This window comes from Aspergillus puulaauensis, chromosome 3 (genome assembly GCF_016861865.1).
Source record: "Aspergillus puulaauensis MK2 DNA, chromosome 3, nearly complete sequence".
NCBI classification, from domain to species: Eukaryota; Fungi; Ascomycota; class Eurotiomycetes; order Eurotiales; family Aspergillaceae; genus Aspergillus; species Aspergillus puulaauensis.
This window is the reverse complement of record NC_054859.1, coordinates 229,343-256,255: the sequence shown is the minus strand read 5'-3', so window position 1 is coordinate 256,255 and position 26,913 is coordinate 229,343. Positions and strand designations below refer to the sequence as shown.

The following is a 26,913-nucleotide window of genomic DNA, read 5'->3' as shown; positions in this document are numbered from 1 at the left end:
AAAGACGCTGGTTCCGTGTGACGATTCTGGTATTTCTGTCCGTGAACAGGCAGAAATGGAGAGCCCAATGGCTCGGTCTCGGCGATATTGAACCCCCATCGTATGAAATCCCCGTCTGAAAACCGGCGAGCTTCAGAAGATCCCATGGCTCGAACCTGCCGGTCGTAGGATGGGTGGCGTCTGGGCAACGGCGATAGCAACGGGATCAGCGATTAGATGTGGAGGAGCTCGGGAATCACCGGTTATACACCTATCAGTTGATAACGATTCGGAGAGGATAAATGTCATAGTGTTATTTCCCCTCATCTATCTTCAGATGAGACTGTCGAAGTGGTATTGCTGATCAAGAGAGTTCCGCCTAATGGCATCATTTTCGGATTAGTCTTGCTCAATGCGTTTGATTTGGTCAAGTCGGGTATCTTTGGCTCCCGCCACGGCAAACCGGGACAGATCGAGAGGTCCTAGCCATAGTTCAGATGAGGGATCGATGCCTCCTGGGGCGAGAAAATGTCACCCAGGTGGAGATGCTCAGCATTACCGACCCGTAATTCCAAAGGCCAAGGGTTGGTTTAATTCCATATGTTCCCTGTGGGATAGAATTCGAAGGGTTGACTTCCTCTCACTATTCCGACGTCTTGACCTTGACGCCCTTCCAAAGAAACACCATATCCCTTCTTATTCTGCCACGTCTATCGAGTATGGAGGCCGGATCAGAAAAAAAGGATGTGCCTCCCGACGATTTAAAGCCTGACAGTGAACGCCCCGGAGCGAACGTCGATTCTATCGAGCAGGGCGAGACGGTGATGAAAACCAAGCTGAACCGCGATTTCAGCGTTTGGGGAGTCCTGAGCGTATCGTGGAACATTGTGAACATCTTCGGAGGGACGTCATACATTTTTGTTGTTGGTTTCTCTGCAGGAGGGATACCTGCAATTCTATACGGCATGTAAGTTCGTCAGCCTAGCTACACCCTGACCCATATGCACTGACAAACTCGTTTGCAGCATCGGTACATCAGTCGGCCTGATCAGTGTCATCGGCATCCTCGCTGAATGTGCTTCTATCTTCCCCACTGCCGGTGGCGCCTATCACTTTGCGACCTTTCTAGCCCCAGAAAGGTATCGCAGATACGTCGGATACGCACTTGGCTGGCTCAACTTTCTCGGGTGGGTGTTAACAATCGCTGCTTGTGCGTCAATTGCCACCGGACTTACCTTCTCTTTGGCTATCTTGACTCATCCGGAATATGTGGTCGGAGGGCGATGGCATTTATTTCTCGTCTATGTGGGCTGGGTGCTTGTAGCCTGCCTGGTCAACCTGTACCTCTTCGGGTTACTAGATAAGATCGAAAATGTCGGATGTATGCGGCTCCTATCCTTGTCAATTTATCGTCTTAATGTCAAACGCTGATTGCCATCTCTCACAGTCATAACCAACGTTCTAGGGTTCGTGGGGTTTACGATTGCTTTACTTGTGAAAGCACCCAAGTCAAGCGCTCACTTTGTTTTCGTGGAGGTGATCAACGAGACCGGGTCAGTATCAAGTCATCTAATTACATACTTGGAACTTTATCTTTTAACATCCGGATGTTTGCAGATACGCAAGTTCCTCAATCGCGGTCGTGCTCGGCTTATACAACAGCCTCATCTCCTTTGTTGCTCTTGACGCGGCATGTCACTTGGCTGAGGAAGTGAATTCACCCACGAAGGAAGTACCAAAGATCCTGTGGATCACTTGGGCTTCTCAGTCTATAGTGGGAATTATTTGGATCACGGTGATTGGATTTAGCATCAAAGAGCTGGACCCCCTCATCAATACGCCCACTGGGTAAGTCACGCAGCATTCAAGCAAATCTCCATGCGGAAATTGACTGGTAGTAGGGTTCCCGTGGTCGAACTTATGCGCCAATCACTCTCTAGCAATGGAGCAGCCATTGTTTTCAATATGGTCCTGCTTATCAACTATGTCATGGCTACTACTGCTGCAACGGTCACGTCGAGTCGGCAAGGATATGCTCTTGCTCGAGACGGCGGCCTGTTTTTCAAGAGCAGGTGAATGGCACTGACATGTGTAATACCAAACGAGCAGCCAGCGCTGACGACTCTACAGTTTAACTAAAGTCGATTCCAAGCTAAAGGTTCCGACACTCTCTGTCTGCCTTGTTTCCTTCGTCGCAATTCTGGTTGGCATTGTGTAAGTACATCCCTGCGCCCCATGAGTCTCTTCATATCTAAACAACAGTAGGTATTTGTTTTCCACCCAAGGATTCAATGCAATCTTAGGTGCCGGGGCGGGATTCATGCTTCTGAGTTACTGTAGGGCCCTCATCTCTGGCCGATGCTTCCCGGAATCTTCGAGTAGCTGACAAGGCTTCTAGCATCCCCTGCATTGATGATGCTGATTTTTGGCCGGAAGAATCTACCAAAGACCCCATACAGTCTGGGACGGTACGGATACGTCTTCTGTGTCGTCTCTGTGATGTATGGTCTATTTGCAAATGCTATTGTACCGGTCTGTCATATATGCGATGGGAATATCCGACTCCATGCCGCTAACCGCTCTATAGATTCCGGGCGTGTCCCCAGTCACCGCGACAAATATGAACTATGCCTGTCTCCTCTACGGTAGCTTTTTCATCCTTATTATTGCCAACTGGATTCTTGATGCTCGCAAGTCCTATCACCCTCCGTCTCTTGGTGAACTTGTGGAGACGATGGTCCCAGAAAATGATGAGCAGATATACGACTTGGCTGGGCAAAATGAGATTGCAGGCGGGGGGAGTGCGATCGGACAACCGGTATAGGGTCACAGTTACCGGCTATTGCTGAGAAATGCAGGACTTTCTTCCGCGTGAGTACGGCATTCGTACTCGTTCATGTAATGCGGCCACCTGGGCATACCATACTACCAATTTGTTGGCTTCATCGCACCGAGGGCGGGGTGGGCCGTAACGTACCAGTACAAAATTGTACGGCAGACGCAAACAGGTTACTCAAAGTTTAGCATTATCGTACAGGAGATTAATCATTTATGGACACCAGAAGAGGCCCGGTTTTACCGTAGACCACTTCATAGCTAAGGGAAATGGCACACGACTTCCAAGGCTGCAAATGTTGTGGGTTAGTTTGGCTGATTGTGTGGGATAAAAAGTGTCGGGTATCTCACGTTTATATATGGGAATTTTGGTTATTTGTTAGGCCTTAGGGCCTGCATTCCTCATTTGTATTTGGCTAGCATTTTCAGTAGATTTACCAATTCATCGCTTCCTATCCAGCACATCCAACCGCATCTTTGCGACAAAGGGCAATATTCTGGCCGCGAGGCTATATCAACAGCTCGCCTAGATACAGCTCAATCGATGTTACATCAAGAGATACCGTGATACTAGGAGGCTCTCAAAACAAGGAACCAAATTGAATTTCACTATGGACAGGTATGACCAATTGCACCCATAACTACACGACTAGAGGGGTCAAAACAGGTTTCTGGCCCGCAAAGTTCTCGGAGCCCGGGCCTTCAAAGATGATACCCTGGAGGTCCCTGTGAGTCCAATCCAGTTGATCGCCAGCAACCAGTTTAACCGGGTCGTCCATCTCAACCCAGCCGCAATATGGCTGGCTAACCGAATAACCTATCAACTGTTGAACCTCTGGAGGGTAAGATTTGACAACCTCGCGAGGAATGGCAAGGAATTGATTCTCGTCATGCCGGAGACACCCCTTGACCATGTGCATCGAGTAGATATTTCGTCGACTGGTCTCTGACTTATTCTCTCCTGCACCATGCCAGATACTACCGATGATTATGAACGCGTCGCCGACCTTCATCTCAGCGGTCGAGCAAAGAGACTCCTCAGCTGGACCACGATCATCGCCCCATTTGTGGGACCCGACAATGACTTGAGTAGCGCCATTCTCGTAATTCGTTTCCTGGCCGCAAATGAACGTTAATGATGGGGGAATCACTTTGATGCCTCATGTTCGCGTTTGCCATACCGTGCCTGCAATAAGGATGCCTAACAGACTGCTGTCTCCGCTGCCCTCTTCATGCTCATAGTGCTGCGGAATGTCGTCTCGATGCAACGGTTGTCCTGCAGTCTTGGGTCCACGAGTAAAAGCCTGTGAAACGGACAGAATCGGGTCGGAGATGCAAATGCTTCTCGAGTCACCCCACCAGGGATACCTAGAAAGAGTCAGTGATATTGTGCCCTGTCGCTACAGGAGAAAACTTACGTGACGTCGCGAAGAAGCTTCTTGGCTGCTTCGCGATAAACTGGGTGATTAAGACACTCGAGCGCCATTGTTCGGGATTTGCCAACAAGGCCGCTGGAAGACTTAATACAACGATTTGCCGAGCTCCTTTGAGAAGAAGGCTTACCTGAGGGGTGGATCTTCCGCGTTGAACAGGTTGCCTTTATAAACACCCTTCTTTTCCCAGTGCGGCGCGATCTCCTCATTGACCTTCTGCACGGTCTCCGGAGTGATGAAATTCTTTATTATGACGCCTCCATCGCGACGGATAACTTCGACTATCTCGTCGAGAGGCGCTGTAACTGGCAGTTCAACCACCTCGGGGTTGTTACGCTGATGGGGTGGGTTAACCATGTTGACTGTTGACTTGTTGTCACAGGTGCAACTGTGTTTGATTCTAATCAAGAACAATATCGAAGTTGGCACGGGAAAAGGACAGCCCGAAATATATGGCCTGCAATGGTACCTTTGCCACCAAATAGGCAAAAGTGACGATGAGTCTGTCCGTTTGAGATTCTGTAATTTGTTTCCTCTATCCAACACTGATCACCGGAATACACGCCTAACCTCAGGATAAGATAACTGTATCTGGAAATACTATGTCAGAAACAGGCCGCATGGACGGCCCATCGGACACTATTTCAAATGTGAACGTGTTAAGAGACTAAGCGATCCAATTATATCGATTGATATCCCCTATTTTGGAGGTTGAGCACATGGTAGATCATTACGTACAGGAGTTTCCGGTCTAATCTATGATTAACGAGGCCACTAGTAGAGTTCTACCTTGCAACCAGTTGGAGAAGGCCACTCAGATGATTTGAGATAGCAATCACAATGCTCAGAGACCGCGGCTAAGTTGACCGTTTCAGGGAGCGATAGCCGTACCAACAAGTAACTTTGACTCAACTGGGCAGCCAGCAGCGGCAGTTTCAGGAAAAGATGCACTGCCTATTTAATAGAAGTCCATGTATTGAAAACCATGAAAAACCAGACTAAGTGCAGTTGCTCGCCGATCGGACTCGACGACAATTTTTTCTTACTCGTGATCGAAAATGGCTGCAAACAACACCGGACATACTACTAACGGCGCCAACGGCGTCACCAGCGTCGAGCCTAGACTAGCCCGCCTGCCTCGCACATCAATGCCGCAAGAGGTATTGACAGTTCTCCTGAGAGACGGCGGTCTGATACTGGAGCAAATAGCCGACCACGAAGACATCGACAAGGCCGTTGAGGAGATCCAACCTCATCTCCTTGGCCAGGCAAGACATGATGGCGTTACCATGCCGAAAGAAAGCAAACAAGTTTCAGGTCTGGCGGGCAAAAGCCGCACCTTTGCAACCAAGCTTCTGGCCAATTCGTTATTCCAAGAAGTGAGCAATCTACTGCTCTCGAAAACGACCACCACCTACTACGGCAAACAAAAGCAAACCTCCGTCAGCAGGCCTCAAGTCACCAACACCATGGCCTTCTGGATTGGACCGGGAGCCCAGGCCCAAGGGCTGCACCGAGATGACCAGTGTCATCACACGCGACATCCCGCCAAATATGAAACCGAGCTGGGCATGATGTTCGCAGCGACGAGGTCGCATAAAGCGAATGGCGCCACGCGAGTCGTGCCAGGCTCCAACAAGTGGGACGACCAGCGAAAGCCTCGATTAGATGAGGCGGCCTCGGCGGAGTTGGAGAAGGGTGATGCCTTGATGTGGTAAGTTTACGATTACTTCATCTTTCATGTGTGGTTTGTGAAATACTCGCTAATAGGTGTTGGAACAGGCTTGGGTCAACCTACCACGGAGCAGGTCAGAACACTACCTCGGATGAATACAGACTCCTGTTCGCGGGGTTCATGACGCCTGGCTGGTGCCGCCAGGATGAGAACCAGTATCTGGCTTACAGCTTTGAAGATATCAAGGACTATCCGGAAGATGTTCAGAAGCTATTAGGCTACTATGTAAGCCGTCCGTATGGTGGCTTCGTGGAACAGATGGAACCATTGGAATTCTTGAAGTGTAATGGCGACTGGACCAAGTGGCGGCCTGGTGACCTTGTGTAAATTGCAAGTGATTGGGTTCAGTAACGCATGGAATGCTTTGACACTGGCTAGTTAGTGGGTCGAATTTCCTGGCTTAAATCCCTTATTACAGATTGATGTGAAATGTTATACAACCACGCCTTTCGAGAGTAATCAATATAATATATCTAATAGTAATATATGCAGATGCATCTTCATTCCAATTGCTGGCTTCGAAGTAGACTAGCAAGCGCATTTCTACCTTACTAGGCAGCTTCTCCCGTACTGTTCGTCATCACTAATGTAGCCCTATAAGTTAAAGTCACCACACATGGTTATATCAATTGAACAAAAATACGAAGTCAATAATGAGCGATTGGGGTGATAAATAAAAAAGGTGACATGCAAATGAAGCTAATTAGTTAGCTAGCTAGATGTTATTCAAACTAAGTATTCAGCTAGACAGAGATCGTGGCACCACCGTCGAGCTTGACATCAGCTCCCGTCATGTATCCGGAGGTGTCACTGAGCAGGAATACAGTCACACCCTGTACATCCTGGACAACCCCCAGTCGCCCAAGAACAGCCCCAGACATAAGCAAAGATTTCAAATCTGCATTATTATCCAAAAGCTCGCCCACCATGTTGGTCATGATGGGGCCTGGTGAAAGGCTGTTTACCCTGATTCCATGCTTTCCCCATTCATATGCAAACGATTTGACCATCATTTGCACAGCGGCCTTTGACGCACAGTACGCACTTCCGTGGATGCCCTGAAATCAGAGTAAATAAGTGTCATCAGCATCGAGCAGGACAATACACTCACCCTATTTGCGACGTAGCCCGCAATCGAACCGATCAGCACCATACTCCCTTTCCAATTCTCCGCGATCATCAGTCGAGCCGTATGCTTAGCAACGATAAAGCTTCCCATGACATTAACATCGATGATGCGTTGGAATTCATGGACCGGGAAATCTTCTGCATTCTCCGTGTGTTGCACCCCGGCGCAATTTACCAGCCCGAGAACTGGCTTTCCCCGTTGCTTTGCTAGCTCTCTGACCTGAGCCAAAGCCGACTCGATGGCTGGTTCATCGCGTATATCGGCTTGGAAAAAGGTAAGTTGGGATTCGTTACCCTTCGGAAGGGTAGAGATGTCTTGCCGGTCTTCTTCGACGGGTTGTGGGAGGATGTCGATGCCATACACGTCGCCGCCGGCCTCCAAGACTGCTTGGGCGATGGATGCTCCCAGGCCTCGGGAAACGCCTGTGATGATTATGGTTCTGTCACGGAGTCCTGGAGTAGACATAGTGGCTGCGTTGTAACGAATGTGCTTCAAAAGTAATTATGCAAAGCAATCGAACGAGAGGTTTGATGATTCCAAGGTCTTGGATATGGGATGGGAAAAGACTCAAGTCTACTTTCCTTGTATTAGGATAAGTAGCCTACCAGCTGCTACATCCGGCTCATTGCTAGTTCCCCGCATCTAGGGCTTATTACGGCCGGGGATGCTCCCATCAGGAAAGGTAGCCGCATTGTCCTTCACAAAAGGCGACAGATTGAGTAGATACAGCCAGAGTAAATTGAAACTTCACTGAGCATGGGATTCTTGTATTATTATTAAGCAGCACGATGTTGTGTCAAAGAGGGCGGAGAACCTGACTCAAAATGGCATACTTAGGCAGAGCAAGCTTATTTTGGTATCTCGACCGGTAGTTTCGAAGATAATTGGTTCAAGTGTTGGCTGTGATAAATAAAATTTTTGTGAAAGCAAAAAGGAGCATTGAAAATTTTGAATCGTCTTCTCAATGTTTACATTCAGAATACATTGTTTGGCAGGTCCAGTAAAGCAAAATGGCTAAAAGAAGTGTTCCATACACAGCAACTATGGTTTGTTGTAAACGTTGTTGAGATAATAAGGTGATAGAAGGTAGATATCGTGAAACCCAAAGAATAGGATGCAATTGCTTAAATTAAATTAGTACAGAGAGCAGAAAACACTGGGGGTCAGGGCCTATTGAAGTTAAACATGCAGTCCTCTTTACTATGGAGAATACCACAGAATCGAGAGGAACAACTGTTATTCTCGTATCTACAGTGATCCTGAAATGGCCAGGTGACTAACTTTCAAGTCGATGAGCAAGCTCCCCCATCAATCAATAGATCTGTGCCTGTCACATAAGATGACCCGTCCCCCAGGAAGAAAATAGCCGCTGCTTGAAGATCATCGGGAGCTCCGAGGGGTCCAAGGACATTTGAGGCCATAAACGATGCATTAAGCGACGGAGTTTCCTCGAGCATCGCATCTAGCAAATCCGTCTTAATAGGACCAGGGGAGAGAGAATTGATCCTTATTCCAAGCGTGCCCCATTCTGTGGCGAGAGAGCGGCATAGCGCATGCGTTGCAGCCTTAGAGGCGCAGTATGCAGCTCCGTGGACGCCCTGAATTCGTTAGCAAGCTAGAATCGACATCGATCATCAATTCAACAAACCCTGCTCGCAACGTATCCCGCTATCGAGGCGACTAGTAGAATGCTCCCCCCTAGACCTGTGTCTCTCATAATTCTCGCCACGTGCTTGGCTATCAAGAAGCTCCCGGTAACGTTGATATCATGGATCTTTCGGAAAGCGTCGACGGGGAATTCCATCGCATCGTACATCTTCTGGATTCCGGCGCCCGCGATAAGTCCGCGAATGGGATGATTGCGCTCTTGCGCAGATTGCTGAGACTTCTCAAGTACCGCTTTGATCTCCTCCTCGTTCGTAACATCACAATGATGATATGTTGCAACCGTATTGGATTTCGTGGCCCAGGTCGTAATCGCAACCCACGCCTCTCTCGGCGGCTCGAGGGGTAGATCCAAGCAGACAACGTCGCCGCCTGCTTGTAGAATGGCGAGAGTCAATGCGAACCCTAAGCCCCCAACGGCGCCGGTGATGACAGTGGTCCTTCCGGACAAATCGGATGTCATAGTTATAGATTCCCGGATTGTTGATGGAAAGACTGAACGGTTGACACAAAGCTCCTTGCAAATTGACAAAAGCCCTAGATTTAAACTGAACGACCTACAAAGGGTGAGTGGTATATTCCAAAATCCCACTTGAGTTTCACCCATGGATGGCGATCATTTGGAGAATGGTCGATGTTTGGAGTTAGCCCTAAATAAGCAACAGTAGGCGGAAGCAAAACAGTTAATCAGATGCGCAATCTCTGGTGGACACTCGCAGAACCATGCATCATACAAATCGGGCAACTTAGGCTTACTTATAATAGTTAGGCAATTGATGTTTGTTTGGCTGGCAATCATCCTCTGATGAGTTGTCCCATGTTGTTGTCAATTGGCAACATTGATTATAACTCAAGCGCCCGGGCTTTAGATTGAATTGACTTTGATTTTACTCCCTTTCTCCTTACAAACACATCCATCGATCAATCAACATTGCAGATCATGACTCCCAAAAACAAGTACCTCTGCCCCACTTTCATCAACCCTCCAAGTCTCCCTGACCCGGAGTTCTATTCTCACGCCGTATCTGTTAACGGATGTGGACGCTTGGTATTTACATCGGGCCAAGTAGGAGGCCGCAAGGATGGAACATTCCCCGAGTCGTTCAAGGATCAAGTTGAACAAGCCTTCAAAAACCTCGAGGATGTTCTTCACGCATCCGGCGCCCAGATCCGTGACGTGATAAAACTGAAATGGTTCTGCGTGAACTGGAATGCAGATGAAAGTTTCCCAGACCTGCTCAAGTCAACATTTGCATTCCTCACGGACCGGTATGGGGTGCGGTTCCAGCCCCTGACAACCTTGGTTCCAGTTCCAGCGCTGGCATTCCCTCATATCAAATTCGAAGTGGAAGCAACGGCGGCAATTGGAGGCTCAAGAACCCCCTTTGCTCCCTCGCCGAATCCTTCGGAGCTGCGCCTAGCGTCGTTGAAGGCCGATGCTGTTGTCGTTGGCGCGGGATTTAGCGGCTTGCAGGCTGCGTATGACCTACACCAGATCGGCCACAAGGTCCTTCTCCTTGAAGCCAAGAATCGGGTCGGGGGCAGGAGTTGGACGATTCCTCTGAAAAGTGGGAAAGGAAGAGTCGAGCTGGGCGCGACTTGGATCAATCAGAAAACGCAGCCGAAAGTCTACGCACTCGCGAAGCAATTTGGGCTTGATATTGTTGAGCAGTATACGAAGGGGCTTGCGGTTTACCAAGATACCAATGGGCACATCTTTCGCACCGATGTGGCATCTGTTCCTGAGGTAAGGCTCCCTCACATTCTGTCATTGCGGCATAAAAAAGACTTACCCTTTCAGGATACAACCTCAAGCCGGGGTCCTGGCACAAACTTCAACCTTAAGCAGATGTTCCAGCAGATCGAACTGTTGCAGAAGGAAGTTGATCTCAGGGAGACGAGCAAATTTCCAGCCTCGATTGATGTGTCAGTTGAGGCTTGGATCAAGCAGAACCAGTTCACGCCATTCGCAGCTGACTATCTGCGAGCTTTTGTGAGGGGTATAGTGTGCCGCGAGCCAGAAGATGTGGGAATCCATTATGCACTTGATTATATCAAGTCTGGTGGAGGTTTTGAAAGCCTGTTCTTGGAAGGCCCGGAGGGAGCTCAAGCCTTGAAAATCAAGCAAGGTAAGCAGCCATTGCGACAATGCTTTTATTTTAGAACTGAGCTAATATGACATAATTAGGCACATCTGCAATTGCCGAAGGCCTAGCAAATACACTCCCGCCAGGCTCTGCCATACTTAACACCCCCGTCGACAGAATCGAGCAATATGGAGGCGGTGTTACACTTGGTACTACGAATGGGCTTACCGTGGAAGCGAAGAAAGTGGTCATTGCCATTCCGACACACGTCTACCAGAAAATACATTTTTCGCCTCCATTGCCGTACGACAAGCGAGCCATCGTCTCAAGAACGAAGCCTGGCCACCTGGCGAAAGTCATCATGACATACGCACGGCCATGGTGGCGAGAGATTGGCTTGGTAGGTATTTTCCAAAGTTTTACTGGCCCAATCAATCTATCTTGGGAAATCTCGGACTCCGCCAACGAACAGTACTCCTTGGCCCTGTTCTTGTGCGGAGACGCAGAGAGCAAATGGGAGAAGCTATCTTCCCTCAGCAGGGAGGAGGCTTTGATTAATCACCTGGTTGAGTTGGTAGGACCGGAGCATGGGCATCTAGCCAAAGATGTTCTCGAGATCAATGAGCAGACTTGGACAAAGGAGGAGTACATTGAAGGAGCGCCTACGTCGGCCATTGGGCCAGGGGAGCTGTCGCGCCATGGCAATGCGTTGAGGGCTCCTTTCCACAATCTCTTCTTTGGGGGTGGAGAAACCGCGTTTGAATGGAAGGGGTACATGGAGGGTGCCTTGAGAGCGGGTTCTCGTGTGGCGGACGAGGTTAACCACGCTCTTTCGATGAACTCTACTAGTAAACTTTGAGTATATTAGCATGGCAGGGCTTTTGTGATCGTCTCATGTGTGCACCACGATCTGGCCCTGTTTACAGGTTCGTGATACTATCAGAAGGAATGTGCATGCTTTTATCCATTTTGCTGCCAAATCCCGTCGTGACTAGTATTTTAGATGGTTACGGAGATAAATAGTATTTGCCATGTCAAGTATGGGGGTCCATCACAGAGGTGTTTTTGGGTGTGACGAGGTGATGGGTAATAGTGCCCAGACCTCCATTGGCCACTTTAGAACTACTCAAGGGCACAGAACAATCCATCTTGAATACAGCTTGAAGATTGGCCTCCAAGAATTGATTATAGAAACATTTTAAGATCCGTGACTTATTGAAGGATAGAGTGCTCTTAGGAATTCGAGAGAACATTGAAATATCAAATTAGGTGCAGGTGTGTACCCTGATGTCGAGTTCGATATTCTTAGATTATCCAGACCAACTACGGATTGTACGAACGTAGCAATTCAGTCTATCGAAAATCCGCTGGCAGGTCTACCAAAAGGTTCAATGAATCCTTCGCATATTTTATCCTAAAGAGGTAATCTCCAATGAGCCTTCATGTTGCCGGCGCCACATATTGAGTTTCGCGATACGCTTAGCCTAGTTCCAATTCAAATGGTCTACCAAGTTGCATTTCAGTATCGAGCTCTTACCAACATCTCTTGCCTGAGAATTCTGGCTATTGAAATAGGTATATTGGTTGACTATATTAGGACGTAGATTATCATCTTTGACACGCATCACGGCTCTGATATCTGATAGTAGACCCTTCGCTATCATTTCTCCAGCTTCAATAATCAACCGAGTTCTACTCCATGCCGCACATGTCGCTTGAAGGTAAAGTAGCCATTGTCACCGGCGGAACCAGGGGCATTGGGTACGGAATTGCAATAGAGCTCGCTCACCGGGGAGCCGCCGTCCTCATAACATATGTCTCACCAGGCTCCGCCAAGTTTGCACAAGAGCTGATCTCCAAGGTCGAAAAGTCCGGGGGCAAGGCAGCAGCTGTGCAAGCGGATTGTTGCTCGGTTGACTCTCCAAAGTTGATTGTCGACACGGCCATCAAGACATTCACTGGAAAGATTGACATTCTCGTGAACAACGCCGGTATCAGCGAGGAGCTGTGGTTGCGGGACTGTACATACGACCATTTCGAGAGGGTGTTCCAGACGAATGTGCGGTTTCCGATGTTTCTTGCACAGGCAAGCTTACCGTATTTGAGCAAGGGTGGGAGGATCCTGAACATGTCGAGTGTCGCGGCTAGAGAAGGTAAGTGGTGTCGGATTTAAGATGAGCAAAATCATGTTGACACATCGATTGGACTAGCATGGAAGATGCATACGGTGTACAGTGCGTCGAAGGCGGCTATCGAAAGCTTCACGCGTACCTGGAGCTTGGAACTTGGCCACGAGTATGGGGTCACGGTCAATTGCATTAACCCAGGCCCCGTGGCAACGGAAATGTGGGAGTAAGTTGATGTGACATGTTTTGCGTCGACAAGGGAAAAGCCCGCTGACATTAGACATTCCGCAGTGCTATGCCTGCGGAAACTCAGGAGGAAACTCAGAAATACATCGACAACGTCCCTGCTGCGCCTCGTTTAGCTACAGTCGACGATATCGCACAAATCGCGACCTTCCTGTGCGAAGATGAGGCAAGATGGATAACCGGGTCGACTACCTGCGCTAATGGAGGCGCGGTCATGGTGTGAGATGCCATCAAGGCACACGGCTAAGGAGGAATCGAGCGTTAAGGGAGGAAAGAAGAGAGAGTGGGGGGGGGCTATTTTGTAACGACATCTGGATGCAAATTCTGGATGTCCACTGTCAAGATTCATCTGAAAGACAGAGAAATTTCTAAATATTGCGCAGACCGTTGGCTATACATTCTATTTATTGGCCTTTAAGGCCGCAAACTTTACAGCATGCCTGATTCCCAGCCCCTACTGACATGCTCAACTTGCACCACTGTCGGGACTCGATCAAAAAACGGATGTGCTCAACGTCTACCAAAAAGAAATCATTAGATGCATTTTTTCAGCCAAAGCATCATGATATTGTTAAAATTTGGTGGTCGCCTCTGGTACTTGAGCGACAGCCTGAAATGGGTTGAAATCTGCTGTTCGGAAGTGTCGGGGTTTGGGCTCACGGGCTTAGAGATATATAACCAACCAGAAACAGAATTATCCCAAACAAGAAAAAGTTGAAGGGGAAAATATAAAAAATTAATTAAGAAACATAACCATTCACTAGATTTCATATCACGGCCCTAGAACCAAGCGCACAGAGTATTGTAACAGGCACGCGCAGCAAGGGTCCTTACAGTTTATATAATTTGGTCACCACATTGACTGACACCTAGCAAACGAAAACATCTATCTTTCAGACAGACATTTTGATTTGGCTGCGTCCATCTATCAAAGCATGCTTCTTGTATGTAGGTTCCCACCATCGATGACAATTGTCGTCCCATTGATGTGAGAGGATCCCCGACCCGAAAGAAAGACCACCAACGCCGCGATATCCTCTGGTCGGCCAACCCTTCCATTAGGAACATTGGAAGCGACATTCGCAACTCCGCCTACATTCTCCATGCGATCAAGCGTCATCTTCGATGGGAACAGGCCCGGGGCAATAGAATTGACCAAGATGTTTCTCGGCCCGAGTTCAACAGCCAGGTTACGGGCCAGATGCATGACTGCGGCCTTGGTCATCGAGTACCCGTATGTGGCCTGCGATCCAAGAGTGCCGATTCCAATCCCCGCAATGGAACCTGTGATCAGAATCCTCGATGGGTGCTGCCGAGTGGCATTACTCTCCAGCAAACTTGCCATCCTGCGCCAAGTTAGCTATTGCAGAGAAGGCGCCAGTGGCATCCATGTACAGACCTTTGGATCAGCAAAAATACGCCCTTGACATTCACGTTGTAGGTTTTGTCTAGGCCCTCCTCCGGGTGGGTATCAAAGGGTGCGCCCCAGACTGAGCCGGCGTTTGCAAAAAGAATATCGACATGATCCGTTGTTTTGGAGATCTCGTCGACTAGATTGTTCACGCCCGCAGCTTTGGATACGTCGGCTGGGATAGCGATAGCTTGCGCGCCGGTTCTTTTGTTTTTGAGGGCGTTCAACGCCCTGGCAGCTGCCTCGCACTCTGCAACTTTCCGCGCCGTGATGTAGACTTTGGAGCATCCTGCCTGCAGGAGACTAACACTGGTTAGGCAGATAGCATTTGGAACTTAGGTCTACTCATACCCAGAAGCAGCATGTAGTCCCAGTCCACGTGAGCCTCCAGTCACGACGGCAACCTGTCCGTCGAGGGCGAAGATGGACGAGAAATCGGGCAGTGCGACATTTTGTTTTGTGGACATGACGATGGTAGACATTTGCTGGTGATTTGAGAGAAAACAGCGGCGTGAGGTCCTAAATAACTATTGGCATAATCGCAGGAGCACTCAAGGGTGAGTAATAAATTCCCCTTCCTGTTAGTGCTTCCGAGGCATCTTGTTAGCCATCGGTAATCGGTCCCAGTATAATCGGCCCATATGTACGAAAAGGGAAGTCTTTGCCACGGTGTTACAATGGGTTTCCGGCTCAGAAGCTATGCTGGGTCATGAAATTGTAAGAGTCCTGGCTGCACCAGCCTACTCAACCAGTCGGTTGACTCGACCTTGGAAACAGCCATGAACAGGAGAATCTCGGCTAGCTCGTTGTGCATCTCTATTTAGTTCTTGTTGTACAAAGCCGCTCTACCTTCTGGTCTATTATCGAGGGATTCATTTATTTCAAGGATTACATGAGAGTCGTTATTCAGCCCCCAAAGCAGTATTTATGGTGACCCCATCTAAAAAACGATAAACATGGCAAGAACGCTCTATAACGCCGTGATAAGCTTGCCTGTATTACCTCCTTCAAAGAGCCACAACCAGACCTTCGGTATATCCTGAAACGTGACTGAATTAATGGTTTGACTCTGTTCCCCAAGCACAAGCTTGCGATCAGCGATAGCCTGCTTCAGAACTTCAATAGCATCCTGGGCATGAGCGGCGTAGTCAAGCACAATGAAACCTTGGATTTTCAGCCTCATGCTCACGACGTGAAACCAATTCTCAAACAGTGCGCTTCCTTTCTCATTGTACCCAGATATGGCACCACAGGCTTCAATCCGGCCGAACTTTGACATCCGCGGGAGAACCTGGTCCAAGATGGCACCTCCAACACAGTCGAAAAACACATCCACCCCGCCGGCTGTGCCTTTCTTCAGGTTATCCACGAAAGACTCTGACTTATAATTGAGACCTGGCATCTAGTGAGAAACTGAGCAGGTCTGCCACATTCATGAGAAAAGCTTACATAGATCGGCCCCAAGGCTCTCGACCCATTGGCATTTCTCATCAGTCCCAGCAATGCCGATGACTCTTTTGCACCCAATGATCTTCTTCGCAATCTGTATGACCATACTCCCCGTAGCCCCCGCTGCTCCAGACACTATGACCGTATCCTGCGGCTTCGCCTCGCTTTGTACCACGAGCCCATAGTAGGCAGTCAACCCCGTGTTTCCCAGAGCACCCAAATAGTGCGTGACACTTAGACCTAGTGGTAGCGGCTCTAGAACAATCACGCCCTGGTCTGACAATACAGCATACTCCGTCCAGCCGATATTGGGCACAACGACCTGACTTCCTGCCTTGATCTTCGACGAGCGGCTAGAAAGAACTCTTCCGATTCCCCGAGACGCCATGACCTGCCCAACTTCGATAGGCTTCAGGTATAATCGATCCGCTGGCAGCTCTGCATCGATCCACATACGCTGCGCGGGATCGTTGGAGAGAAAGCAGGTTTTCAGGAGGATCTGCCCGGGCTTTAGGCTGGGTAATTGGCGCGTCTCCAGTCGGAAGGTGGAATGTGCTCCAGATATGACGGGCTTTCCGGTCGGCTTTTTGGCCAATACCCAGCATTTCGTTTCTGTAGGGAAGTCCATTTTTTGGTTCAAATGTTGGACATGAACTCGGTGTAATGCTAAGAGCCGTGGATATGTGAGGAACCGGCTTTATTTGGTATGTGATTGACTCCGAGGTGTGTTAACTGAATAGGATGGCCAGGGATCGAAGCATGAAGAATGAAATACCAAATAACCGAGTGCTCACATACGGTTTTCCAAACGAATGGCGATAAATGGAGCTTCAAATGCTCTCCGCTTGCAGATGCTATCGAGTCGGGTCGGGTCGATAGGAGAGTTTGTTGCTATCCCCAGACGGGCCAAAACAGCCTGAGCCAAGTAGGCTAACTTCTCCCTAACGGCGATACTTAAGCGGCTTCAGTACTGGGGACTTTCCCAGTCACTGTGAAGCAGAGACAGGCCTTACCTGCTTGAAGACCTCGGGAGCTCCTGGTAGAGTTGCCCTATTGGAGGGCAGTGACAAGTCCGAATTTGGTCTGGCTTAACTTGCATAAAGCTTCACTTCCCTCAGTCAGAAGTCAGTTCGATGCAAATTCCCAAGAATCAATTACTATTACACTCAAGCCAAAGCATTGTTTATTCTCGCTCATATCAAGAGTCATGGGAAAGCCCGTACAATGTGTGGTGGCCTACCCAGCAAGATTGCCCTGGGGAGCTCCTACCGAGTTCAATCTAGAGTAGTAAGTGAGAAGTGAATATCACGGACATCCACGCTGTGAAATATCTAACCCGGGTCATCTATAAGTTATCTCAAGACCCACATGGCATTGATTGACAAATACTGGGGTCCCCATGGTCTGAAAAGCTGGGAAGTGAGCGAGAGCCTAGAGGGTGATGGGATCAAATCCCAGTACATCATCCAAGCCACTCTTCAATTTGAAAGTATGGAAGGATTAGTGGCCGCTCTGGCTGCCCCGGAGACGAAAACGACGAGAGCGGATATTTCCAACTATACCAATGTGGAGCCTGATATCTGGGTCTTGAAAGAGGTTGGAAGAAGCATGATTTAATCCGCGGAAGCGTCTACTTCACATTAATTTTTAGAATCGGGTTAAGAAATATCATTCTTCAAATGGCCAACTCTGCTTTTGACTTGGATAACCTATTTGGTGTCTTATATCACATGTGTAGGATCTGTCAATTTTGATAAACTATTGAAGCTCAAAATTGAATTTATAGTCAATGGGCCTGGAATCGACTGCACATGGAACTTTGAAGTGTTTGAATATCAATCAATCAATAGCGTTGACTAATTCCGCCTAAATTTTTCAATCTCGGTCTCAGTCTCTTGCAAATGCCCTTCAATAAAGCAAGAAATGCTAAGAGTATGGCCATGATTCCGATACTGGTCTGAGAATATCTGTTTTAAATATTAGCAGCCATAACTATTGGTAGATGGAGAATGACAGCAAGTAAGTATTGCACATTCAATGTCCCAGTTGCAGTAGGAAGGTTATAAATATCTTCAATTTCTTTCTATATTACAGCAGTTGGGATCAAAATAAACACGCCAAGAGGTCCAGAGAAATGCACACACAGGTCTAAGATCAGAGGTATTGATGCGAGAAAACGTACCCGCAAAGTCATTGCGGGCTGTTGAATCTTGCGCTTGATGGATTCTTTTGCTTGCCAATGCAGATGGGACAAATGGGAGCGTAACAAGAAGGGTGAGTGATATGGCGATGACGAGTTTCTCGCTGGGTTTGCTGCCTGTTTTGAAGGCACGGAGGCTGTGTTTCGACCACTCGTGCTGACCACGGAGCTGCGGCCGATGATTCCATTTGAGCCCTCTTGAGAGCATAACTACAACATTGTATGTTGTTAGTTTGCTCTTGGTGACATCTGGGGTCACTATGGTTTATACAGGTATAGTCGACAGACCAGTTGACAGCAACGGGGGGTTGACGATATTCTTTTTTTTTTTTCTGTTCCTTTCTCCTGTAATCGACCTCGTATAATGATGCAGTTTGATGGAATGAAATGAGAATCTAATACCTATGCCATGTTATATTAGAGCGAAGCCCGATATCTGACATTCTTCCCAGTGAATACTCAATGAGGAAGGGTTAGTCCACATGGGATCGGATTATTTGCCCGTTGGAGCCGTCAGAGACAATGGAATGGGGTGTAGCGCCTAGCCACTGTGGTTCAGCTTTACACTAATGCGTCGAGAGTAAAATAGGTCAGACTGACCCGACACAGTAAGTTAGGGTTTGCCGTTTGTTTGCCTCGTGACATCTCTGAAGCAATCAATCCAAATCTTAGGAAACAATGATGGGAGAATCGCTATCGCTTTCCCGATGGCTGAAAGCTACCTTGCTATTATCAGTGATGGATTGCTCCTTCGATAGGACCAATTATCCTGCTCACAAATCAATTTGTCTTCAAGCTTAGCCGAAACGGTATAGATTAGGATAACAATGCCGGATTTGATCCATAGACCCACTCGCTCCAAATTGTCATCTGGGCATTGTGGGTCTGGTTGAACATCGCATACCGGTACAGCCTTGAAACCCTGGAAAGTCGACCTACAGGACTCGCCGTCATCAGTGCAAGCTCTCTCAATATGGTCGGGTCTTCTGGTGACAAACAAAAGCATGTCCCGACCCAAACAATTTATGACATCGGTCCCCCGAACCAAGTTCTGGCATTTAATTTGTTTCTACAACACTGCAAAGGAGCAAAGCAGGTGCCATCACGTTATCTTCTTATCATGATTCTGTATACCGTAGAGTTCCTTGGTTCGTGACCCACTCTAGATAGAGCAAAAGGCACGGGGATGACTTCCTGTCAGGACACACAATGGAAGACATTCGGCAACAACACACAGAAGCCACCGGCTGCTGTTTATCGCTTCAACCGTGGAAATCCGAAAGCCAATCCGAGCGGGGTTGGTAATCTTGCTGTCTATCTCCACCCCCGCAATTTGGAGGTTCAAGCTCAATATTTCTGTGTCTCGTTTGGTCGCTTCGGCTCTTCGTATTTGTTCACCTTCAAGCCATTCCGTTCATTCAACAGTTCAACAGCAAAATGTCTGGCACGCGGTCTCGAAAAGGTAAGTTAGAATGTTCATCACTACAATTACTCAGATCGCATCTGATGTCAAGGTACTCATTACTCTGCCACAGGCTGCTCGACCTGCCGCGAAAGAAGGCAGAAATGCGACGAAACAAAACCAACCTGTTTAAACTGCCGAAACAGGGGAGTTACATGCGGTGGCTATGCCCTGCGCTTGACCGATTTTAGCATCTCCGATGGCTTTCAAGGGCAGATGATATGCAAGATGGTTCGAGGAGCCCCAGTTGGTGCTCCTCAGGGCACTCACAAAGCAAAAAGGTCCAAAACAAACCCAGCTCCGGTATCTTCAACTGCACCGCAAACCGCACAGGATATGGCACTGCCGCCCCGTCGGTGCGTCCAAGTGTCTGAAAAAGAGCAGAGTGTCCCGAATAGAGACATATTGACGGAGAACCCGACGTGGGACTTCCTAAACATCGCCGGGGATGGCGGAGTACAGGGAGGCATATCCCCAGGGGCCCCCAGCTTACTCTGTAATTTCCCCGTGCCCTCGCCGTCATCGGAAAGAGACAACTTTCAGCCTCCCTGGCAGAACCTGCAAACTGGTCTCGAAAATGACCTGGACAACCATTTGGATGTTGGGATGCTGGATTCACTCTCTTGGCTAGAGAACCCAAAAAGCCCCGTGCAGGCTCCTAGCACTGGGGGTGCAATACCCGCAGTCACTCACGATAACATGCTATCTGCGCCTAAAAGTCCGACGACGACAGGAAATCCTTCGGGGGTTGGTGCAAATTATGACACTCAAAATTACGACAACCTGATTGCCACCGAGATAGACCGAGCTTTAAACGCAACACGACCGAGCGACTCCGACGCTTTCGAACAATATCTCCTCAAGCATTGTGAGTTTTTTGGCCATTGAAAAAAAGTGAACCTGCTAATGAGACCTGTGTTCGTTCACTCAGTTATTGATATTCTTGCTCCGTCCTTTTACCCATTTGACTCCAAGCGAAATCCTTATACGGCTGTCTATGTCCCACTGGCCGGTCGCTCATCTGCGTTGCGCAATGCAATCCTTGTCGCCTCAGCGAATCACTTGGTCTCGCTGGGTCAATTCCCTCCTTGGGCTATGGAGCCCTATCGTTCGGCGTTGAAGAATTCTTTGCGGAAAAGCTCTAATTGCGCTGATGCGAATTATATGATGGCTGCCACTGTGCTCCTGTCTATCGCAGCTGAGGTATGACTGCGCCAGTATTATTTGACCTATAAAACACCCAACACGGGCAGTTCTACTGCATTTGCTCTTCGGTTCCTTACTTATAATCTAGTCCATGTCCTAACTCGCTGTCCTATCTTAGGTTATCGGGTCCGGAATAGGCACATGGAGCGTGAAGCTGGAAGACGCCCGGAAGCTTCTTTTTGATAGCAACCACGGCAGCCTAGGAGCCAAAGGAAAGTTTCTTCGACTACACTATACCTGGATGGCGGTCATTGGTCGAACTCTCTGGGCCCCAGGCTTGCCCGTGATGCCCCTTACCGACCCTCCCCTTTTAAATGACAGTATGCGATCTCATATGCCACAATAATCTACACCATTTGCTAACGATAATGTTAGACCACGAGTCAGAGGTAGAGCTTTCTACGGAACAAGAGCAATGGTTCGGGAATTTACCAGACTACTCCATGCTCGTCCTTATGCGCACCGCAACAGAATTTGCTCAAAAGGTCGGACAGATCCCCATACAAGCAGACCCAATCCAAACAATGCAGCAAATGCTACCCGAAATAACAGACTTGATCATCTCAGTCCGAATGTGGCAGCCAAAAGCCTCATCCGCAATGGAACCGTACGCAAAATCAGTCCTTGACGTGGGCGAAATTTGGAGACAGGGCCTGCTCTGTTACATATACACCGATATATGTTCCCTGTCGCCAAGTAACTCTAGACTCAGTCAATGTGTTGCAGCTGCAATCCCGGCCATCCAGAGACTTACTTGGATGCAGTGCGTTCTTTGGCCGGTTTTCATGATCGGGCTAAATGCGAATAATCAGGAGAATCAGTCTACGATCGAGAGCAGTTTGCAGAAGATGAACTTTGCGCATCACTTTAAGACGCCTTTATCTTTGATTAATATCCTTCGGAAGGTTTGGAGCTCGCAAGGGTCTTCTAGTAAGTGGTGGGATATCATGTCGGAGTGTGGGTTGGAGTTGAATATTCTGTTATGAGTAGGCCTGTATTTTTACCAATTAACGCTGAATTAGCATGAAACTTGGAGAATATCTGTGCATAGAAATGAGGGATATCATTTTTCATTTAAGGTGGCTCTCGAGACCAGTTCTTGGTAAAGAAAACTGGGATTTCATGCCTAAAGAAGTCAGCCGGTTTGGGTTAAATAAAGCGAGGTCTGGGGGCTGTTGAGATGTGCAAGGCTAGGTATAAGAATATTCGAGAGAGGACTGTAGAATAGTACCAGCACTGAACATTGTATATTACTACTCATCTATTCAAACATTTGAGTGCTCGAGACCCACGCACGAGTCTCAATTAGGCAGCCAAGTCTCAGGTGGGTCCAGATCTCGATTAGCCTCAAGCGTTTTATGTATTCACAGATGCCACAGATTCCACCATTCTTTGGTACTTATATTGAGCTTCAGCATGAATTCAAGCGCCAAGGATTGAGACTATATCAGCCGACCGTAATTGTGTGCTTTTATCTTGAATCTTCTTACTATTTCAATGTCCTTTTCCCGCCATTGCCTCCGTCGAGCTGTCTCGCATGTTAGCAGTGGGCGTGAGCCCTATGTAGTGGTCTACAGTCACTGCGATAAGTGCCAGTGCCATAGCGGCTCCAGATACAGTAGGTGGAATAGGCATTCCTGAGGGAATATTTCAATAATGATATCGATGTCTTTCACATCTGTTGTTGGTATGCCTTTTTTGGTCATTGCCCCTGTCAATAGTCAATACCGTGACCGTTCATGGCCCAATTATAACATTCACAAGGCAGGGCAGTTCAGGTCGCTCGGTATCGCGAAAGTTCTGCAAAAGCTACAGCAGTCCTTTGTTTTATAAAGCTGCAAGTGATCCAGGTGAGCTTGCTATCATGGGGGGGCTTGACTGGTATTACTAACTTACCTAGGTAAAATTAGCCTACGCGTGCCTGTTAGGGGCTCTAATTCAAAATGATACATGGGTTAATATTATCTGTTTAGGAATGATGATCTTGTTCTTTTACCTTAGGATATAGTTAGTAAAAAGGCTTTAGATCATTATCTAACTACTATTCAAGAAAGAATATATAATCACGGACACGTTTGACTAACAGGTAAGATTAGTTTATATAAGAAGCAGCCTTCTTAGAACTTTAATATACAAGTCTTTTATGAGCCGACCACACATCATAGTCACAGGACCGAACCTAGGACGTTGTATCGAGTTCCAAACCCCTTCGGCTTGGGGCCCCTACGAAGACAGGACCGTTGAAACCTCCCACTCCCCGATTCTTCCACGGCCTGGATAGTCCGAATGCCCAAGCAAAACATGCCCATGGATCTTCCACGAACGTTCCCCATGCGGGTAGCCGGCGGGAAGATCATTCAGGTGCCGTCAGTCGGATTCGGCACCTGGGCGGCAGGTGTGCCTAAGCCTATCTCTGTTTCGGGTAACTGTGAACGGTGCTAAAGTTTCGCCAGACGACCCAACTTGGTGTAGCCAGGCAGTTGCTGACGCTCTCAAGGCCGGCTACCGGCACTTGGATTGCGCTTGGGAGTACGGGGTCTGAATACATGCGGTCATGACCTATCGTCCTATCTTGCTAATTTGGGTCTGCAGGTGGATTCCGAAGTCGGAAAAGGCATCCGAATGTCAGGTGTTCCCAGGAAGGAAATATTCGTCACAACCAAGTTTTGGCCACATTTCGCCGCACCTGAAAATGTGCAAGTCTGCCTCGAACAGGTTCTTGAAAGGATGGGGCTCGACTACGTGGACCTGTTCCTTGCTCATTTCCCCGGTGCTCTGAAGCCGCAGGGTGATCTGTCACAAGCGGTAAACTTCCTAGGCGCAACCCCCGATGACCAAAAGGCAGCCACAGACGCAGACGGAAATTATATACCGGATATCCTGCATTGCCCCAAATCGGTTGCAAAACTGAATGGTGCTGACGGCAGCTTCGTGCCAACGTGGCAGGCTATGAAAAAATTGGTCAAGAGCGGCAAGTGTCGTGCAATTGGAGTGTCCAATTTTGAACAAGAGCATATTGAAGAGATATTACCCTATGCTACCCACAACAATGTGCCAATCTCATGCAACCAGATTGAAGCACATCCTTGGTATCCGAATACCAAATTGATTAGCTTCCTACACAGAGAAAGTATCGTGCCGTCTATTTACAGCCCATTCGCTCCAAAGCGGTTTAGGCTTGAAAGAGGTCAGGTCCTTGGTGAGCCCTTCCAGCCGAATGGCGTCTTGTTACTGCAGGAAGGAAAAGTCAGAGAAGTTGCCCATCGCAACAATATGGATGTGGGTCAGGTTTTACAGAGCTGGGCAGTCCAACGACACACAATTCCGCTCGCGAAAAGCCAATCGAAGCACAGAATTTCCAGCAATCTGTTTGTACAAAGACTACCGGAGAATGACATGCAAAAACTGGATTCCCTGAGCTTGGAGGGCAACTATGGAAAATGCATTGACCTCAATTTGCTATTCCCTGGCTTGAAGTTTCATGATTAGTGGAATTAGAAACGCACAGATTTACACTCGCAAAATATCCTGGACGCAGCTTTTCCTTTATATCAATATGACAGATGGACCTTATCATGGAAAGACTGATTTTGAGTCCACACACGTCTCAATATAGGTTGGTGTTGTGACCTGGGATGTAAGCTGGTACAATTAGTGCTGTAACATGCCACCCTAAACAGGAGACATTGTGCCTACGTTTGATCATCTGAGAGGCATCTGGGAATTGTCTCTAAATGAGAATATAGTGATGTCTGTCAAAGGCCTAGTTGTAAACCTGGAAGTTAGGAGGCGCAAGTGAATGGTGACAATTCACACAACTGGTGGGATTGAAACATTAATAGAAAACACTTCATCAATTTTCAATTGCATTGGTATAGTGATTATTACACGTATGATGTATAAATGGCTGCAAGGGCAGACGGCCTGCAGTAAAGTTAACTATTGCGCCTGATTATACCTTCTCTGTTTGCATACCAACAAAGATCGGCGGCGCTGCAGCCATCTTTTCATCTTTAGCTGTATCTTGACCTGAATTATCTCCCTCCACTATAAGTTCCTTTCCAGATCTCTTAAACAGCCCGCCAAACCAGCGGAACCCCTTCGCCATATACCGATAGCAAACGACAAACGGCGGCGCTACAAGATAAACACACCAGGAAAACCACTCATCAGGGAAAAACCGCACAACAACACCCCAGGGGAGACTAAACGCCGCGACCAGGATCGAAATAGCCCACTGCGGGCCATCCAGGCCATCGGGGTCAATATCAAACACCGTATCACCGACAAAGACAATCGCAATCTGCAGCCCGATCATGATGGCGTTGATGGCGATGAAGAACCAGTTCCTGTGCACGCCGACAAAGACGTTTAGTTTGTTATCGAGGCGTCGGCAGTTCAGCTCGTTGAAGATCTGCATCCACACGAAGATGTTGAAGATTATAGTGTCGAGTTGGAGTTTTCCGCTGGCGATGCTGACGTCGTAGTTTAGGATGGCTCCGCCGGCAAAGTACAAGACGAGGATTACCGCCAGTTGGAAGATGGATTGGCCGATTATCATTTTCCACATCTGATTGATTAGCTGTGGTAAGGTATTGGATGGTGGTGACTTACGTTCATGGTAATCAGCGGTGCTGACTTTGGCTGTGGGGGTCTGTCGAGGATGGCGTCTGTGGGAGGGTCTGTGGCTAGGGCTAGGGCGGCCATGGTGTCCATGATAAGGTTTATCTATTCAAGGATTAGCAGTGGATGAAAATAGAGCCGTATTTTCATACCCAGAGCAGTTGGACGGCCTTGAGCACGGGCTCCATGTCTTCATTGTACATGGATGTGATGAAGGCGAGCAAGACCGCAGTGATGTTGACGGTAATTTGGAACTGCTACATGTTAGCCTGGCGATAGCCTCTGGAGATGTTTACATACCTGCAGGAACTTCTGCACAGCATCGTTGACAGCCCGTCCCCATTTCAGCGCAGTGACGATCGAGGTGAAGTTATCGTCCATAAGGATGATTTCGGACGCCTCCTTTGCCACTTCTGTACCAGAGACACCCATAGAAAAACCAACATCTGCAGCCTTAAGTGCCGGGGCATCATTAGTACCGTCACCAGTAACAGCTACAGTTTCGCCGAGGGCTTTAAGACGTGTGACCAAGATGCGTTTATCTTCGGGGGATGAGCGGGCTAGGACTTGCAGGCGTGGGATAGTCCTGTCCAGCTCTTCTTCAGATAATCGGCGGAACTCAGGCCCTTCCATGGCGATTCCATCGGTGAAGATACCGCACTCTGTGGCGATGGCTCGGGCAGTTAAGATATTATCCCCAGTCACCATCCGCGTCCTCACGCCAGCACGAAGAGCATTCTTGACAGCTGCGGGAACTCCAGGGCGCACTGGATCTTGGATACCGACGACACCGAGGAGTGTGAGATCATTCAAGCTCTCGAGATCAGGAATCTCCTGGAAATCCTTGTACACAATTCCAATCGTGCGGAGAGACTTTCCTGCGAACGCGGCGATGGCGTCTTCAGTGGCTTTGCGGTCCAGGGGCTCGATATCACCAGTCGGTACATTCATATGCGTCGTGCAGAACTCGAGGACGATTTCCGACGCACCCTTGATGAGCAGTCTATAGCCCGACGGGACTTTGATGACGGCGACCATGTATTTCTTGATCGAGTCAAACGGTTCGATAAGGACCGTGTCTTCGTTGGCCCGCGTTTCCGCCAGGGATTGCATACCCAGATGGTCTTTGGCGAGCTGAAGCAGTGCAGTCTCCGTCTTCGCGCCTATGAAAGTTAGAGCGCCGTCCTGATCTCCTTCAAATGCAGTTGAGTTGATGGTGACGGATTGGACGATGAGCTTCTTCATGTCTTCGGACAAGCTCGACCCCCATGAAGAAACGTCGGATGTGAAACTGGAAGCGCCAAAGCAGCCGGTAACAACGGTCATT

General features: G+C 48.4%; 12 protein-coding genes across 12 annotated transcripts; 6 read left to right on the top strand and 6 right to left on the bottom strand.

Moving 5' to 3' along the window:
* Positions 1-698: 698 nt before the first annotated feature.
* APUU_30105A (uncharacterized protein) lies at positions 699-2,803 on the top strand (the record flags this gene model as incomplete). Its single annotated transcript, XM_041701161.1, has 9 exons — positions 699-946; positions 1,005-1,360; positions 1,427-1,532; positions 1,597-1,827; positions 1,881-2,051; positions 2,110-2,193; positions 2,245-2,315; positions 2,378-2,511; positions 2,567-2,803. 9 exons carry the CDS (start codon positions 699-701, stop codon positions 2,801-2,803), a joined length of 1,638 nt encoding a protein of 545 aa, XP_041554074.1.
* A 652-nt stretch (positions 2,804-3,455) lies between these two features.
* On the bottom strand, positions 3,456-4,604 carry APUU_30104S (phytanoyl-CoA dioxygenase family protein; the record flags this gene model as incomplete). Its single annotated transcript, XM_041701160.1, has 4 exons — positions 3,456-3,929; positions 3,996-4,182; positions 4,233-4,325; positions 4,378-4,604. The coding sequence occupies 4 exons, from the start codon at positions 4,602-4,604 to the stop codon at positions 3,456-3,458; spliced, it is 981 nt and encodes a 326-aa protein (XP_041554073.1).
* A 701-nt stretch (positions 4,605-5,305) lies between these two features.
* APUU_30103A (phytanoyl-CoA dioxygenase family protein) lies at positions 5,306-6,309 on the top strand (the record flags this gene model as incomplete). The annotated part of the gene is made up of 2 exons (XM_041701159.1): positions 5,306-5,961; positions 6,030-6,309. The coding sequence occupies 2 exons, from the start codon at positions 5,306-5,308 to the stop codon at positions 6,307-6,309; spliced, it is 936 nt and encodes a 311-aa protein (XP_041554072.1).
* A 416-nt stretch (positions 6,310-6,725) lies between these two features.
* On the bottom strand, positions 6,726-7,576 carry APUU_30102S (SDR family NAD(P)-dependent oxidoreductase; the record flags this gene model as incomplete). Its single annotated transcript, XM_041701158.1, has 2 exons — positions 6,726-7,040; positions 7,094-7,576. The coding sequence occupies 2 exons, from the start codon at positions 7,574-7,576 to the stop codon at positions 6,726-6,728; spliced, it is 798 nt and encodes a 265-aa protein (XP_041554071.1).
* Positions 7,577-8,394: 818 nt separating this feature from the next.
* On the bottom strand, positions 8,395-9,239 carry APUU_30101S (uncharacterized protein; the record flags this gene model as incomplete). Its single annotated transcript, XM_041701157.1, has 2 exons — positions 8,395-8,709; positions 8,760-9,239. 2 exons carry the CDS (start codon positions 9,237-9,239, stop codon positions 8,395-8,397), a joined length of 795 nt encoding a protein of 264 aa, XP_041554070.1.
* A 477-nt stretch (positions 9,240-9,716) lies between these two features.
* On the top strand, positions 9,717-11,722 carry APUU_30100A (uncharacterized protein; the record flags this gene model as incomplete). Its single annotated transcript, XM_041701156.1, has 3 exons — positions 9,717-10,523; positions 10,578-10,905; positions 10,965-11,722. 3 exons carry the CDS (start codon positions 9,717-9,719, stop codon positions 11,720-11,722), a joined length of 1,893 nt encoding a protein of 630 aa, XP_041554069.1.
* Positions 11,723-12,562: 840 nt separating this feature from the next.
* APUU_30099A (SDR family NAD(P)-dependent oxidoreductase) lies at positions 12,563-13,458 on the top strand (the record flags this gene model as incomplete). The annotated part of the gene is made up of 3 exons (XM_041701155.1): positions 12,563-13,016; positions 13,074-13,215; positions 13,281-13,458. 3 exons carry the CDS (start codon positions 12,563-12,565, stop codon positions 13,456-13,458), a joined length of 774 nt encoding a protein of 257 aa, XP_041554068.1.
* A 705-nt stretch (positions 13,459-14,163) lies between these two features.
* APUU_30098S (uncharacterized protein) lies at positions 14,164-15,113 on the bottom strand (the record flags this gene model as incomplete). Its single annotated transcript, XM_041701154.1, has 3 exons — positions 14,164-14,581; positions 14,635-14,949; positions 14,998-15,113. The coding sequence occupies 3 exons, from the start codon at positions 15,111-15,113 to the stop codon at positions 14,164-14,166; spliced, it is 849 nt and encodes a 282-aa protein (XP_041554067.1).
* Positions 15,114-15,616: 503 nt separating this feature from the next.
* APUU_30097S (MDR family NADP-dependent oxidoreductase) lies at positions 15,617-16,723 on the bottom strand (the record flags this gene model as incomplete). Its single annotated transcript, XM_041701153.1, has 2 exons — positions 15,617-16,041; positions 16,096-16,723. The coding sequence occupies 2 exons, from the start codon at positions 16,721-16,723 to the stop codon at positions 15,617-15,619; spliced, it is 1,053 nt and encodes a 350-aa protein (XP_041554066.1).
* Positions 16,724-19,985: 3,262 nt separating this feature from the next.
* APUU_30096A (fungal specific transcription factor domain-containing protein) lies at positions 19,986-21,949 on the top strand (the record flags this gene model as incomplete). The annotated part of the gene is made up of 4 exons (XM_041701150.1): positions 19,986-20,625; positions 20,689-20,960; positions 21,082-21,283; positions 21,339-21,949. 4 exons carry the CDS (start codon positions 19,986-19,988, stop codon positions 21,947-21,949), a joined length of 1,725 nt encoding a protein of 574 aa, XP_041554065.1.
* Positions 21,950-23,264: 1,315 nt separating this feature from the next.
* Positions 23,265-24,452, top strand: APUU_30095A (aldo/keto reductase family protein; the record flags this gene model as incomplete). Its single annotated transcript, XM_041701149.1, has 3 exons — positions 23,265-23,358; positions 23,417-23,499; positions 23,556-24,452. The coding sequence occupies 3 exons, from the start codon at positions 23,265-23,267 to the stop codon at positions 24,450-24,452; spliced, it is 1,074 nt and encodes a 357-aa protein (XP_041554064.1).
* A 463-nt stretch (positions 24,453-24,915) lies between these two features.
* Positions 24,916-26,912, bottom strand: APUU_30094S (uncharacterized protein; the record flags this gene model as incomplete). Its single annotated transcript, XM_041701148.1, has 4 exons — positions 24,916-25,533; positions 25,578-25,691; positions 25,739-25,840; positions 25,887-26,912. The coding sequence occupies 4 exons, from the start codon at positions 26,910-26,912 to the stop codon at positions 24,916-24,918; spliced, it is 1,860 nt and encodes a 619-aa protein (XP_041554063.1).
* Position 26,913: the final 1 nt, after the last annotated feature.